At 43.0% G+C, this 16,704-nt stretch overlaps 1 protein-coding gene across 1 annotated transcript in view; it reads right to left on the bottom strand.

Annotated features, from left to right (window-relative positions):
• Positions 1–16,704, bottom strand: part of utrn (utrophin) — a 560,528-nt gene that overhangs the window by 109,856 nt on the left and 433,968 nt on the right. The window contains 2 exon segments of the mRNA XM_038808060.1: positions 2,564–2,710; positions 11,207–11,475. Of these exon segments, the coding sequence (XP_038663988.1) occupies positions 2,564–2,710; positions 11,207–11,475 (416 nt within the window).

Raw genomic sequence — 16,704 nt, 5'->3', positions numbered from 1 at the left:
CACTTGGCTCCTGACTTCAAAAATGGACAAAAGAGAACTCTAGGACTGAGGTGAGAGTGGTTGCCCTTGACATCAAGGCAGCATTTGAGAGTATGGCATGAGATCCCCTAGCAAATGAAGTCAATGGAATCAGGGGAAATCTCTCCACTGGTTGGAGTCATAGCTAGAACAAAAGGAAGATGGTTGCAGTTATTGGGGGTAATCCATAGAATTCATGGAATCCCTATACTGCAGAAGAAGAACATTCAGCCCTTCGAGTCTGCACTGGCCCTTCCAAAGAGCATCCTACCTAGGCACACTCCTCCCCTCTAGCCCTGTAGCCCCACCTAACTTGCACATCTTTGGACACTAAGGGGCAATTTAGCATGGCCAATCCACCTAATCTGCATATCCTTGAACTGTGGAAGGAAACCAGAGCACCCGGAAGAAACACACACAGATTAGGGGAGAACGTGCAAACTCCACATAGACCATCACCCAAGGCTGGAATTGAACGCGAGGTCCTGGCGCTGTGAGGCAGCAGTGCTAACCACTGTGCCACCATGCGCCTAATCATCTGTGTCCCAGATATTACTGCAGGTGTTACTCAGGGTAGTGTCCTAGGCCTAACCATCTTCAACTGCTTTATCAATGACCTTTCTTCCATTTTAACTTCAAAATTGGAGATATCCGCTGTGATTGCACAATGTACAGCACCATTTGCAACTTTGCAGGTACTGAAATGGTCCATGTGCACATGCAGGAAGACCTGGACAATACTCAGGCTTGGGCTGACAACTGGCAAGTAACATACGTGCCATACAAGTGCTAGGCATTGGCCATCTCCAACAGGAGAGAATCTAACCATCACCTCTTAACATCCAATGGCATTACCAACCCTAAATCCCTCACTCTCAACATCCTGGGCATTGCCATTGACCAGAAACTGAACTGGACTAGCCGTATAAATGCTATAGCTACACGAGCCGGTCCGAGGCGAGGATTCCTGTGGCAAGTAACTCCCCTTCTGACTCCCCAAAGCATATCCAACATCTACAAGGCACGAGTCAAGAGTGTGAAGGAATGCTCTCCACTTGCCTGGATGAGTGCAGTGCCGACAACACTCAAGAAGCTCAACATTAGCCAGGACAATGCAGCACCCCATCCATAAACATTCACTCCCTCCAAAACTGATGCATCAATGCCCACATCTCATAAATGAATTTAAAAAGAAAATAGAGTGCGAAGGCTTTGTCTGAACTTTTGTAAAACATTAGTTTGACCTCAGCTTTAATACTGTGTCCAGTTCTGGGTTCTGCACTTCAAATAATTAGAGGTGGTGCAGAAGAGATGCATGAGAATGATTCCAGGGATGAGGAACTGCAGTTATAGAGATAGATTGGAGAAGTTACAACTGTTTTCTTTGGAGAAAAGGCCAAGAGGAGATTTGATATAGGTGTTCAAAATCATGAAGGGCTGGACAGAATAAGGAGGAAGAAACTGTCCCCACTCTTGAAAGCATCTAGAATGAGAGATTAAAACTAATGGCAAAAGAAACAAAAGCGATATGAAAACCTTACCACGCAGTGAGTGGTTAAGGTCTTGTACACGCTGCCCGAGTGTACGGTGGAGGCAGGTTCAATTGATTCTTTCAAACGGGAATTAGGATTCTTTCAGAAAAGGGAGAATATACAGAGTTAAGGGGAGAAGGCAGGAAAATGGCACCAGGTGAATTGCTAGGTATAGGCTTGTTGGGCTGAATGGCCTCCTTCTACGTAATAACAATTCTGAGATTCTGTGATGTCTTTTCAGGGACTTAAACATGAATGAGACACTAAATTTTAATGATCATAATGGCCCTCTTCCTAACCCTTATCGATGGATGCCAAAGAAAACTACCTATTAAAATTCCTGCTACTTGCAACCTGACTTTGAAGATATTAGGGCAGCATGGTAGCACAAGTGGCTAGCACTGTGGCTTCACAGCACCATGGTCCCAGGTTTGAATCCCCGCTGGGACACTGCAAAGTCTGCACGTTCTCCCATGTCTGCGTGGGTTTCCTCCGGGTGCTCCGGTTTCCTCCCACAGTCCAAAAGACGTGCAGGTTAGGTGGATTGGCCATGCTAAATTGCCCTTAGTGTCCAAAAAGGTTAGGAGGGGCTAGTGGGTTACGGGGATAGGGAGGAAGTGAGTGCTTAAGTGGGTCGGTGCAGACTCGAGGGGCTGAATGGCCTCCTTTTGCACTGTATGTTCTATGTTTTATATTCAAATTGTTCCAGACCACATCCACTTCAGCAGCACGGTGCTCACATCTGTCACCATCTCACTAGCTCTAGTTCTATCATTGGATTAAACTCGGCGGTGCAGGCTACAAGCCAGCAGACAGCGCGTTTTTTGAAAAAGGATTATTATAAAGGTCGAATAATTTTATTAGCATGATAAAATAGAAATTACTTGTTTAAAAAAGGCTGTATTCTTTAACTTGCACCTAGGTGTGTAAATAAATTATTTCCTAATAATCGAGGGACAGTAGATGCTTTCAAGAACAGGTTGAATGGCTCTGAAAATGTTTTCCACTCTTACCTGTATAAGCTTCCACCGCATACTTAGGTCGTCAAGTTGGTGGGAAGTCTTTGGAGATAAAGAGACATCAAGTGGAGATAATTGGCTAGCCAGGTCATTTACTATTTTGACTTCTTCCTTCACTGGGGCAATTTCCTCTTTAAAAGCCTAACAAAGAACATGCAAATAAAAGGAGAAATTTCTCAAAATTAACATTGTAGCATGAAATACAGAATGTAGAATCCTGACAGTGCAGAATGAGGCCATTTGGCCCATCAAGTCTGCACCTACCCTCAGAAAGAGCACCCCATCATGGCCCACGCCCCCACCCCACCCCTTATCACAGTAACCCCATCTAACCTTCTGGATACTAAGGGGCAATTTATCATGGCCAATCCACCTAATCTGCACGTTTTTGAACTGTGGGAGGAAACCGGAGCACCTGGAGGATACCCACACAGACACAGGGAGTACGTACAAACTCGACAGTTGCCCGAGGCTGGAATTGAACCTGGGTCCCTGGTGCTGTGAGGCAGCAGTGCTAACCACTATGGCACCCCGAATATAAAAGTCTAAAAAGCATTTAGAGTAACTTGGACCTTTATAATCTGATGCCTTATTGAGTAATTGTCAAACCCAAGTTATTTTCAAGTTATTTCATCGTACTAACTCATTACAACTGTAGTCAGTGTAGATCAGTGAATTAAATAAATACAGGAACTGGGAAATAAAATGGAAGAAATAGTCTCAACAGGGCTTTGGGCTGTGCAATTTAACCTACTTCTGCTCCTATTTCTTACGTTATGTTCTCTCAATTCTGCATTTGTATCAGATTTGTTTAAGAAAAATTGTAAAGCCCTGCCTGGTAAACATAAGCCCCCAACATAATCTTCCCATACAATGGTTGCCTGAAACATACTGAAACCCATCAGCATTAACCGTCTGCAATTCAAGCCACTGGAAATCAATTTCCAACTATAGGATGCTGTTTGCCTGATACAGTCTATACTCTTCCCTCGGTGCACATTCCACTAAGCCAACAGCAGACATTTAGGTTTTGCTTCTGAACTATTCAGGAATGCCAAGAGTGTGCAAGTATAATCCTGCAGTTTAAACATTTAAAACTGACTGCTTCACAGAGCAGAGTATTGGTAAGCTTCCTGAAATTCATCCATCAAAGACCACATTATCTGATACAGGATCGGTATGCAGCGTTAACTGGAGTTCAAAGGCAATAAATCCATCCCTCATCGGTGACAGCTTTGTCCATTCATGTTGCATCAGTGCCCTAGCTTGGTGGTCAATTCACAATAATGCTTTGGTGTACTGTGAATTCCTTAGTCCAGTCATATCATTTGTGGGGAGAATTCAACAAAGTTTACCTCTACCACCAAAAGAGGACTAAGAGTTAGTTGTCAATCATCTAATAAGTGTGGGTTTGAACACTCAAGTGTAGGACACAATGCACCAACGGCAGAGAGGAGCAGGTTAGTGTGCAGCATAACTCACCTCAAAATCTTAAGTGTTACGACCATGTGCTGGTCATAATAATCTCCACTGAACAGTGGGCGAAAAATTCAACAGTGGCCACTTGTCCCTCTAGTCCAACCAGGGCAGGCACCAGGTTCTGAATAGGACACTTATTTTTCTATTTGATCCCCAGTTAAGATTTGCTGTTTCAGATCTTTCATGGCAGCATGGTAGCGCAGTGGTTAGCCCAGCTGCCTCACAGCGCTGAGGACCCGGGTTCGATCCCGGCTCTGGGTCACTGTCGATGTGGCCCTTGCACATTCTCCCTGTGTCTGCATGGGTCTCATCCCCATAACCCAAAGATGTGCAGGGTAGGTAACTTGGCCATGCTAAATTGCCCCTTAATTGAAAAAAAATGAATTGGGTATTCTAAATTTTAAAAAAGCTTCAGATCATCAGCAGCTACAGCAGACATCTGCTTTCAGCTCGGTGGAATGACCTATACCGATCAGCTGTGTTAGAGAGGTATAAAACATGCTGCTAAATCCATTTTAAACTGCTTCATTCAGGTTATTATGCAGAGTTTTGCTGAAGTGGCTCTCCTTCAAGGTACTCACCAAGTTTGTGCAAGCCAGATCTTTAAAACACAATGTACTTCAGCACTGTTATGATATATGCATGATATTGTGTGCACATGACTATTTACAGAGCTCTTGAACCTGTCATGCCATTTTCCAGTAGAAATAGTCTGCTCACTTCAGTTGACATTTTAAAAAGCTCAAATTACTCCTCTAGTTCACTAGATGCTAACGAGCAGCGAGCAATCCGTAAGCTCTTTACGCAATATAATGGAATTCATTACATCACGTATGGTATGGTAAAGTGCACAAATATCCTTTTGTCAGCTTTCACAAGGTTATCGACCAGGTGCCACATGCTGTCTTCATTAAGCTAAATAATGAGTGCACAGGTGTTTCATGGATTTTACATGGGATATCAGATCTAATGACTTTACATTTCTCAAAAGGTGAGTGAGTCAAGGCTGTCCACACTCACTCACCCTATTCAATATCTTCATTAGCTTCGTGTTAGATAGCAGCCGTCTCCGTGCATCCATTCTAGGTACTTGAGAGAACTTGGGAGTGCTTTTTTTTGTTATTGGTGGCGATGTGGGAAGCTTCCTGCTGACCAGTTGGAACAATGGGCTAACCAATGATGGTGGATGCATTCCAAATGCAGCATACTGTTTCTCCTCTGTGACAGCCAAATCCTGATGTATACTGTATTATACTTGTGGCATATAAAAGCTATTCAGACGTTACCACATAGTTCAGAGTTCCTAGCAATGTAATATACAAGATTCCTTCAGGTCCAGCTATGAAGTGCATACGTGGCTTGGGTATCACAATATGAACAAAGATAACTGCGATATCACAAGCTGTTTGCAGAATTGATTTACTGTTCAACCTGTCCTACTGTCCAGAGCATTAAGGGCATCTTTATATACCGTTTTGATACTTTAGTGTTTTAGTATTTCATTGTAAAGCTGGTGCTGTATTTCTTTAAAAACCTATGTTAAGAATGAATTCAAAGGCACAGAACTTCTCAAAATTGATCGCTGTAACTATCAACAGTTTGAACAATTCATCAGAATCTGGAAATCCACGCAGGCACAGAGAGAACGTGCGGACTCCGCACAGACAGTGATCCAATCTGGGAATCGAACCTGGGACACTGGCGTTGTGAAGCAACGGTGTTAACAGCTGTGCTACCGTGCCACCTGAGAAATCAGGGAGGGGGACTGTGATATATTTGAACAAATTAGCAATGGGAGGAGGTATTAATGGTTTTAGCAGGCTTAGAAGTGGGTAAATCCACAGGCCCAAATGAGATGTACCCCAGGCTGCAAGGTAAGGAAGGAGATTGCAGGAGCTCTCACGCTAATTTTCAAATCCTCCCTGACTACAGGAGAGGTACCAGAGGACTGGAGCACAGCTAATGAGATACCATTATTCAAGAAGGGAAGTAAGGGAAAAACAGGTAATTACAGGCCAGTGAGTCGAACATCAATGGTAGAGAAATTATTGGGAAAAATTCTGAAAGACAGAATTAATCTCCACTTGGAGAGGCAAGAATTAATCAAAGAAAATCAGGGGTAAATTTTGTGCGGAGATGACTAGGTATGTAGATGAGGGCAATGTAGTTGATGTAGTCAGCATGGACTTCAGTAAAGTGGCACGATAGCACAGTGGTTAGCACTGTTGCCTCGTAGCACCAAGGTCCCAGGTTCGATTCCCACTTGGGTAGTCTGCGGAGTCTGCATGTTCTCCCCATGTCTCAATGGGTTTCCTCCGGGTGCTCTGGTTTCCTCCCAAAAGTCCCAAAAGACGTGGTTGTTAGGTGAATTGGACATTCTGAATTCTTCCTCGGTGTACCCGAACAAGCACCGTAATGTGGTGACTAGGGGATTTTCACAGTAACTTCATTGCAGTGTTAATGTATGCCTACTTGTGGCAATAGCAAAGACTATTATTATTATTAGAAAGCTTTTGACAAAGTCCCGCTTGGGAGATTCGTCAAGAGGGTAAAAGCCCATGGGATCCAGGGCAATTTGGCAAATTGGATCCAAAAGTGGCTTGGTGGCAAGAAACAGAGGAAGGTGGCCAACAATTGTTTTTGTGACTGGAAGCCTATGTCAAGTGATGTACCACAGGGATTAGTTCTAGTTTTCTTGCTGTTTGTAGATACATTAATGATCCAGATGTGAAAGTTGAAGATATGATCAGAAGTTCACAGCTAACACAAAAATTGGTGTGGTAAATAGCGAGGAGGAAAGTCTTAAAGTAGAGGTGGTACCATGATTAGCATTGCTGCCTCAAAACATCAGAGGCCGAGGTTCAATTCCAGCCTTGGGTGACTGTGTGGACTTTGCAAGTTTCGCCCCTTGTCAGGATGGGTTTCTTCTGGGTGTTCCGGTTTCCTCCCACAGTCCAAAGATGTGAAGGTTAGTTGAATTGGCCTTGCTAAATTGCCCCTTAATGTTCAAAGATGTGCAGGTTAGGCAGGGTTACGGGGATAGGGCGGGGAAATAGACCTTAAGTAGAGTGCTCTTTCAGAGGGCCGTTGCAGATTTGATAGGACAAATGTAGCCACTGTAGAAGGGCAGACAGCTGGGTCAGACAACCCCCTTGGTCGCTCGCTGCCTGGACCTGTTGATAACAAGTTTGGTCAAGCCAGGAGCAGGTTCATGAAGAAAAACTGTAACTAAAGATTTTTTTTAAAGTAACTGAAAAGGGAGCTGCGAAAGTCAGAGCCCAGTAAATAAGGCCAGGGAAAGGCAACAGCTCAGTAAACAGGTGGCAAGAGCTTGCACCAGTAATAGAGATGTATTCACCAAACTCCACCTTCTAAATCAAACCACCAATCAATCAGAAAAAGAAGTCAGAAAATATTAGAATTATCGAAGATTAGTAAGCCTAGAAAGTGAGAAATTAGTAAAAAGTAGAACTGGTAGTAAAAATGTCTTTAGTCAGAATGATAAATGTTTCTAACCAACTTTCAAGCTGTACAATAGAACTATCCACAATAGATTTGATTGTATGCTGAGAGTTAATGCACAAGTGGTATTCTTTTTTATATTCATTCATGGATTGTGGGCATCGCTGGCTAGGCCAGTATTTATTAACCATCCCCAAGTGCCCAAGAGCTGCAACAGCTTCAATAAATTATATAAAAGCCTTTTCTCATTCCTAACTTTTTATCTAAGTAATTTGTTTTATGACGTTAATTCACATCAGGAATGTTAACAGGTATGATATTGCTACAGAGTACATACCACAGCCACCTGTTAAACCTCAATTTCCTTCTCAAGTCAAATGCTCTAGATATACCTTTTTCACTTATTTGGGGATCCAAACATTTATAGAATGACATTCTGATGCCTAAAATGACTCAATAATAGGCCAAATGCAGTCTTTGTCTAAAATCTATGAGATCAGAATATCTGATATCGCATTTCTAATCCGAAGAATTCAAAAGAGAACAGATTGAAACTGTAGTCATGGTAGAAAGCAATGACTGAGACAATGCTTTCATTAGACCATGTAATCTATTTCACCGTGGACTCTTACTCCAACCAACTAATTCCCCTTAATGGAGGAAAGGTTGACCCTTGTTCTCCATCCTCAAGAACATACAGTTAATATCACCTCATCACTATGACTTACTTTCCTGGTGGTGGTTCCATCAAATTCCTTTCACTCTTGATATTTCTATCCACTCGGGCCTTAGCCCTTCATTTAGATTTTCAATATATTCTATAATTTTATTCCTTCCATTGAAGGGTTCAATGATCCAATTAAATGTCATAGAATATTCCAGCACGGTGTCATTAGATGATTCATCTGATTGCACTTGCTATCAGGATTAATACCAATTGAATAAAGTTTAGAGTTGTGGTGAAACTTGCACAATTGCATTGATATTTTAATGAATGTTTCTCACTGGGGCCACTGTACTGAAGGAGCAACTGCACGGACTTTCATTACATTTGGAGAATATGGTGGAAAAATCAAGATATATTGACGTGAAAAGTATATTTCTGTTTTCTAGTCAGTAATGCCCTTTAAACAGGGAAGAAAATTACAGACAATGAGGAAATGCCCATAAAATATTGGGAAGACTAAAGCCATTGTTTTCATTCCTGCTCCAATTTCTATTTCTTAATGACAGACTCCATTGCTCTCTCTGGCCATTGCTCTCCCTGGCCATTGCTCTCCGTTGCTTTCCCTGGCCATTGCTCTCCCTGGCCATTGCTCTCCATGGCTTTCCCTGGCCATTGCTCTCCCTGGCCATTGCTCTCCGTTGCTTTCCCTGGCCATTGCTCTCCCTGGCAATTGCTCTCCATGGCTCTCCCTGGCCATTGCTCTCCCTGGCCATTGCTCTCCATTGCTCTCCCTGGCCACTGTCTGAGAGTAAGCCCGACGGTTCGGAACCTTGATGTCAGAATTTGATCCCACAATGAGCCACATCACTAAGACGCCCTACTTTACTCCTGTCTCAGCTCATCGCTGCTTAAACTCTCACTCATACCTTTGTTACTTTTAGACTTGATTATTGACAGATTTTCTCTATTGGAGTTTCACATTCTGCCCTCCAAAACCTGAGCTCATCCAAAGCTCTGCTGCCCAAGTCTTAACTTGCACCAAATCCCATTCCCCTTTTACCGCTGTACTCACTGACCAGCTTTGGCTGAAAGCAAATTACTGCGGATGCTGGAATCTGAAACTAAAGGGAAAATGCTGTAAAATCTCAGCAAGTCTGGCAGCATCTGTAGGGAGAGAAAAAAGAGCTAATGTTTCGAGTCCGATGACTCATTGTCAAAGCTTTGGCTCCTGGTCAGGCAATTCCTTGCTTTCAAAATTCTTGTTCCTCATCCCATCTCTGTCATCTCCTTCAGCCCCACCTACCTTTCGAATATTGTATCTGCATTTCTTTAATTTGGTCTTTTGTCAGTGTCTGATTATAATTGTTCTACCATTGGTGACCACATTTAATTATCAAGGCCCCAAACTCTAGATTTGCCTTCCTACATCTTTCCACCTCATTTTCCTCCTTTATGGCACTTCTTAAAGCTTTCTTCTTTGACCAACTGACCCTATGGGCGGGATCTACCGGTTGCGTTGCACCTGAAAAGCAGCAAGGCGCAACGTGACCAGTGGATGCCAGGAGATCCCAAGATCTACCCGGCTTGCCACGCCTCGTGAGATCTAATGCAATCTCGTGAGGCGTCACGATGTGAATCGCTTTCTGGCAAGTCTGCATTTCAGAGTGAAACAGCTAGTTGCACTCTAATATGCGTTCCTGAGATCTAACTAAGACTTGGGATCCAACTTGCTCGCCTTGGAAACCTCGGGAAAGCACCATTCAGCACTGGTCTCAACAAACAGGGACCAGACAGAACAGCATTTGTGGGGGTCTCCCAGGGGATTTGAGGCCCCCAGGTGCATGCCCTCTGGGCAGGGTGGTACCCTGGCACCTGGGCTTCTGGCAGTGCCCCCTGAGTGTAAACATGGCACTGCCAGTTGGCAGGGGGTACTGACAGCATGCCTGAATCATTCATCTGAAGAAGGAGCAGTGCTCCGAAAGCTTGTGTTTGAAATAAACCTGTTGGACTTTAACCTGGTGTTGTAAGACTTCTTACTGTACTCGCCCCAGTCCAACTCCGCCATCTCCACATCGAAGTTATTGCTGTAGCAGATTAATGTAGCAGGACTAACTAACCAGCTCTTTCAAAGATCTGTGATAGGCTGAATGACAATCTTCTGGGCTGTAAAATTCTATATTTCTGTAAAAGTGACAATGATTTTATGATCAAGGATAGCTAGCTTACATGGGTTGAAGATCCTTCAAAAATGTCACAAAACAGATTACCACCTTTTGGTCAGATTAACTATTAAAATGGTAGATCAGGATTGATGGTTGCCATTATTAATTTTCTGAACAAGATTTGTTCAGATTGGATGAGGTTGTTGAATGAGGTATGTGTAAGCTTGAATAGTTCAGTTGTTTTGTTTTGATCATTTTCCCTCCTTTCCAAAAGATAAGGAATAAGAGTAAGCTGTATGGCTCCTCGAACCTGCATACCACTGTGGCTGATCTTCTACTTCAATTCAACTTTCCCATTTATCTTCATATCCTTTGATTTCCTTAGTCTCTTTTGAAGATATTGGCATGTTCAGGTCGAGTCTCACTCTGACGAACCCAATGAGGATTGAGGCCAATTATTAGACTCCTAAAGTTGTCCCAACTGACATCAATTAATTCAGCCAAGACCAGGGATTGATCTGGTTACTCCTTTATAAGTTAGGGAACCTCAGTGAGAAACATTCATTAAAAAATCAATACAATTGTGCAAGTTTCACCACAACTCTAAACTTTATTCAATTGGTAATAATCCTGATAGCAAGTGCAATCAGATGAATCATCTAATGACACCGTGCTGGAATATTCTATGACATTATTATTATATACAATGTTATCAATAAATACAATACTCAATTCAGTAGCTTCACTTTATAAAAATGTTAATAATTATAAAATCTATCTATATTTCAGTGTTCATATAATTTCTTGTTTAGAGATAGATTCTACTTAGTTCTGTCCATAAATGAAGAGTGGCATGATTGCACTTACTGTAGTTTTGTCAATGTGATCTTGCAAGGAGTCAATAAGCAGGTCACCTACAGGTTGCCAGTCAGTGCGGACACCTTCAGCTGTTATCACATGAGCCTCAAGGTCATCCATAGCTTTTTGTAGTTCTTGAAGTTTCTCCAAGGCCTTTTCCACCTGCTCCTGCCAGTTGCTTGCGTTGGTGTTCAGCTGCTCCCAATTTTCCTTCACCTCTGTTGACTGTTTACGCACTGCTTTGGCAATTCTCTGGGCTCTCTCTTCCGGGGTAGGCTCTAGAATTGCACAGGTGCAAATACTGATCAAACATTCATAGTACAGATGCTTTAAAACTTCCATTATCTTCCTAAACCTACCTTTCCTTCAAAGATCTCCTGGCACCTTCTCTTGGAGTGTGGTACGGTAGTATAAGACTGAAGGTTTTGACACAGACACATCAATGATCAATCCTGTGATTAACTAACAGGTGTTCTTCCTCCATTTTGCAAGCAGAGCGGGTCAATACAAAGGATAACAAACTTCAGTGGATAATTGCAATTTGTAACTACTAAAGGATATTTAAAAATGGGGAAAAAAGAGTGCATTAAAGGGGTACAATACTCAAAATGAATAATGTGGAAAATTCCTTTCAGAACGTCTTCCTCCATGAATATAGACCATATTTGCAGCTCAGTAAACTCACCCTTGAGGAGTTGCAAGTGAAATTATTTAAAATGTGGTTATTAAACCCTCTGGCAAAATCTTCCAGCCATTCCTGCTGGCTGGCAGGATCTGCCAATTCTGCCAACGGTGAACCCACGTCGCCAGGGGCACGTAAAACAGGAAGCCCCATTGATAGCGGCAGGACCAGAAGACCCCGCCACCGGACATTTGCGGGCTGCCTGGGGGGGGGGGGGGGGGGGGGGGGGAGACGGGACGACGACTGAAAATCCAGTCCTCTTAATTTTTCTCTGCAAAGATTTCGCTGGGTCACTCACTCAATTAGGCTGATGGTACAGACAGTTCCAGACAATTTATGAAATCTCTGTTTCCAATCTATTCATTTAAAGCATGTATACAATCCTTCATTGTCAATTAATCTTGCAATGTTGTTTACATAGAGATAGTGTTGCAGGGGACTATTTGACCTCATATTGTTTACCCAATTAAATTTGGCATATCCGTGTTCAATGCTTCAGAAACGATTCAAGTACCAGTAAAAGGATAAAATGGCACTGTTAACATTTTAAAACAACTTATATATGTGGGAATAGTGAAATGTGCCAAATTCAACCACTGCTACTTTTAAAAAGGTCACAAACAGCAAGGAATTTCAAATATTATGTAAAACATCAACATATAACGTATAACTTGCTCAAGGGAACCTTGTGGGGCAAAAACAAAATACTGCGGATGCTGGAAACCTGAAATAACAGAAAATGCTCGACAGGTCAGGCAGCATTTGTGGAGAGAAACAGTTAACATTTCAGGTTGAAAATCTTTCATCAGAATTAGAAAAAGTTAGCAATGTTATAAGTTTAAGTGAAAGGACAAAGGAGTGTTTTGCCCGATTACAGCCAAGGTATAATACATTCTAGAGTAGTTTGGGTTAATTAGTCTCTGACCCCACATGGAGTTGCATTCTTTGAAGCTAGATGTCATGCTGAGACGTCGGGCAAGTTCAGGGTCCAAGGGACTGGTTACAAACTGCGTACAGAAACACACTGAATTGGCCCACAATGGCATGGCAAGAGTGCTATTATATGGATATCTGAACGAGCTGCAGTTAAAATTCACAAGGTTTGAATTGGCACCAATGCAACACTTTTACTGATCAGTGCATGCCGTGGCAAGTGTTCAGACTGAGGAAAAGATTAATCGTACTGGTTCATGAATCTAATAAAACAGAGCAGTTTAATCTTCATCTCACTTCCACCGTGACGTTTTGCAAACAGGGAAAATCTGTACAGTTTGCCTTAAATAAAGCAAAATGAAAGGTGTTTATGTCATACTGTGATTATAAAGAACATTACAGGACAAGAACAGGCCCTTCGGCCCACTACGCCTGCACCGATCCAGATTCCTTATTTAGATCTACTACTTATTGCCCAAACGACCTGTATCCCTCCATTCCCACCTGTCCATGTGTCTATCAAGGTACATCTTAAACATTGCTATTGTGCCTGCCTCCATCACCTCCACTGGCAACACATTCCAGGCACCCACCACCCTCTGTGTGAAAAGCCTTCCCCGCACATCTCCCCTAAACTTTCCTCCTCTCACCTTGAACCTGTGACCCCATGTAATTGAGTCTTCCATCCTGGGAAAACACTTCTGACTATCTACCCTGTCTATACCTCTCGTAATCTTGTCGAACTCAATCAGGTCTCTCCTCAGCCTCCGCCTTCCCAACGAAAATAATCCGAGTTTATTCAACTTCTCCCGGTAGCTAACACCCTCCAGATCAGGTAACATCCTGGTAAACCTTATTTGCACCCTCTCCAAAGCATCCATGTCCTTCTGGTAGTGTGGCAACCAGAACTGCACACAAAATTCCAAATGTGGTCTCACTAAAGTTTTATACAACTGCAACAGGAACTGCCAACTCTTGTACCCAATGCCCCAGCCGATGAAGGCAAGCATGCCATATGCCGTCTTGACCATCTTATTCGCCTGCATTGCCACTTTCATGGAACTGTATGTCAATGCTCCTGAGGGTTCTGCCATTTACTGTAAAATTCACTCCTGAAATTGATCTTCCAAAAGGCATCACCTCGCATTTGTCAGGATTGAACACCATCCGCCATTTCTCTGCCCAACTCTCCAAACTCTCTGTATTCTGCTGTATTCGCTGACAGTCCCCTTCACTATCTGCAAAACCAACCTATCTTTGTGTTATCTGCAAACTTACTAATCAGACCATCTACATTTTCCTCCAGATCATATTACAAACAACAGTGGTCCGAGCACTGATCCTTGTGGAACACCACTAGTTACAGATCTCCATTCTAAAAATCACCCTTTCTTTGCTACTTTCTGCCTCCTATTGCCAAGCAGGTTCTTCATCCATCTAGCTAGCACACCCCAAATCCTATGCGACTTTACCTTTTGTATCAGTCTGCCATGAGCGGCACGGTAGCACAGTGCTTAGCACTGTCGCTTCACAGCTTCAGGGTTCAAGGTTCGATTCCCGGCTTGGGTGTCTGGCCACAGTAAATTTGGGGAGTTTGGTTAGATCAGCATGAACTGCTACAATGCGGTCGTCGCAATGTTGCTGATCCTGCATGTTGTTTTTTTGTGATTTATGCATGTGGGACCCCAAATCCCACTGTGCTGCAGCTTTCTGCAGTCTTTCTCCATTTAAATATTCAGCTCCTTTATTCTTCAAAAAGTGCATAGCTTCACATTTCCCAAGATTATATTCCACCCACCAAGTTTTTGCCCATTCACCTAACCTGTCTATATCCCTCTGTAGACACTTTGCGTCATCCTCACCACTTGCTTTCCCACGGATATTCGTGTCTGTCACCCGCAAACTTGACAATAGTGCATTCACATCCCACATTGTCCTACATTATATGCCATATAAACTTCTGGCTCAAGTTCAGAAGGACCTTGCATTAAACAACTTACTATTATTTTGCATTTGTTCAACAATTTTTTAATAATAATGATAATCTTTATTGTCACAAGTAGGCTGACATCAACACTGCATTAGGTGGCTTTTAAAGCAGACCAAGGCAGGCCAGCAGCACGGTTCAATTCCCGTACCAGTCTCCCCGGAATGTCGTGACTCGGGGCTTTTCACAGTAACTTCATTTGAAGCCCACTTGTGACACTAAGCGATTTTCATTTCAAGTTGTTGTGAAAAGTCCCCAGCCGCCACATTAGGGCGCCTATTCGGGTACACAGAGGGAGAATTCAGAATGTCCAAATTACCTAACAGCACGTCTTTCGGGACCTGTGGGAGGAAACCGGAGCACCCAGAGAAAACCCATGCAGACACAGGGGGAACATGCAGACCACCCGCACAGAACCCAAGTTGGGAATCGAACCTGGGACCCTGGCGCTGTGAAGCAACAGTGCTAACCACTGTGTTACTTGTGCCGCCCATTGAATGTGCAGGATTTGCATTAGAACAAAATGGTGAATTAAGAATGTGTTGTATTTTGTAATCAAGGTTACTGCTGTATGGCAATTGAAATGAGTTAAATTACATTTTATTTTAGATATTCAGTGATAGTATCAAGCTAGACCTTTGTAATTATGTGCACATTTGTGTAGAAACATTGTTAGTTGAAAAGTTAGTTAAAATAGGGCTACTTTTATCTTTTTTTATAAAAGCCAAGGATGCAGAACAACGTGATCGCAGAAGAAGCACCTTTGAAATGAAATGATAAACAGGTCCCTTGTGCATGCTTAGGAGGATGGAGAAGGCCCCATTGCACCGAATAAAAAACATAAGGAAATCCTCACATTGACCCCTCAATTGGGGTGTCAGGGCTAGAACCAGCCGGTAGTTTCAGAATATGGAGCAAGCCATTTAGAACTGATATGCAGAGGAATTTCTTCACTCAGAGCATACTGAATATTTGGAATCCTCTTCACCAGAGGGCTATGGAGACTCAGTCATTGAGTATGTTCAATACTGAGTTGACAGGTTCCCATATTAAAAACATCAAGGGATACTGGAATAGTGCAGGAAAATAGTATTGACGTAGAAGATCAGGCATGATCCCACGAATGGCGGAACAGGCCTGAAGGGCTGAATGGCCTGCTCTTATTTCTTACGTTCAACCAACATCACCAAACAGATTACCTGAGCGTTATTTCATGGCTGTATACAAATTGACTGCTGTTTGCCAATTTAGAATATGGACTACATTTCACAAGCACTTTCGTGGCTGTCCAGTCATCCAGACTTTTTTTTGTTACAAAGCAAAAGGCGCAGCACGGTAGCATGGTGGTTAGCACAATTGCTTCACAGCTCCAGGGTCCCAGGTTCGATTCCCGGCTTGGTTCGCTGTCTGTGCGGAGTCTGTACGTTCTCCCCGTGTGTGCATGGGTTTCCTCCGGGTACTCCGGTTTCCTCTCACAGTCCAAAGGTGTGCAGGTTCGGTGGATTGGTCATGCTAAATTGCCCTTAGTGTCCAAAATTGCCCTTAGTGTTGGGTCGGCTTACTGGGTTATGGGGATAGGGTGGAGGTGTGGGCTTGGGTAGGGTGCTCTTTCAAAGAGCCGGTGCAGACACGATGGGCCGAATGACCTCCTTCTGCACTGTAAATTCTATGAAATGAAAATTTAACAATCAAGTTACCAGCACAAATTTAAAACTATTTCAAAATATAACTGACAGCCATGAGTTTCTTGGTGGGGGTACGTATTGCCACCAAGTGTATCAACCTCATTGCTTTTCACTTTCTACAAAGTTCAATTACCAGTGCAGGAGGATCATAACCTGTACTGAACTCAACACTTTGGAATAAGTCATTCAGACTCAAAACATTAGCTCCCCTTTGTCTCCA

This window comes from Scyliorhinus canicula, chromosome 1, assembly GCF_902713615.1.
Source record: "Scyliorhinus canicula chromosome 1, sScyCan1.1, whole genome shotgun sequence".
In the NCBI taxonomy this organism is placed as follows: domain Eukaryota; kingdom Metazoa; phylum Chordata; class Chondrichthyes; order Carcharhiniformes; family Scyliorhinidae; genus Scyliorhinus; species Scyliorhinus canicula.
Note: the sequence above shows the minus strand (reverse complement) of the source record. Positions and strands in the feature narration are given on the sequence as shown.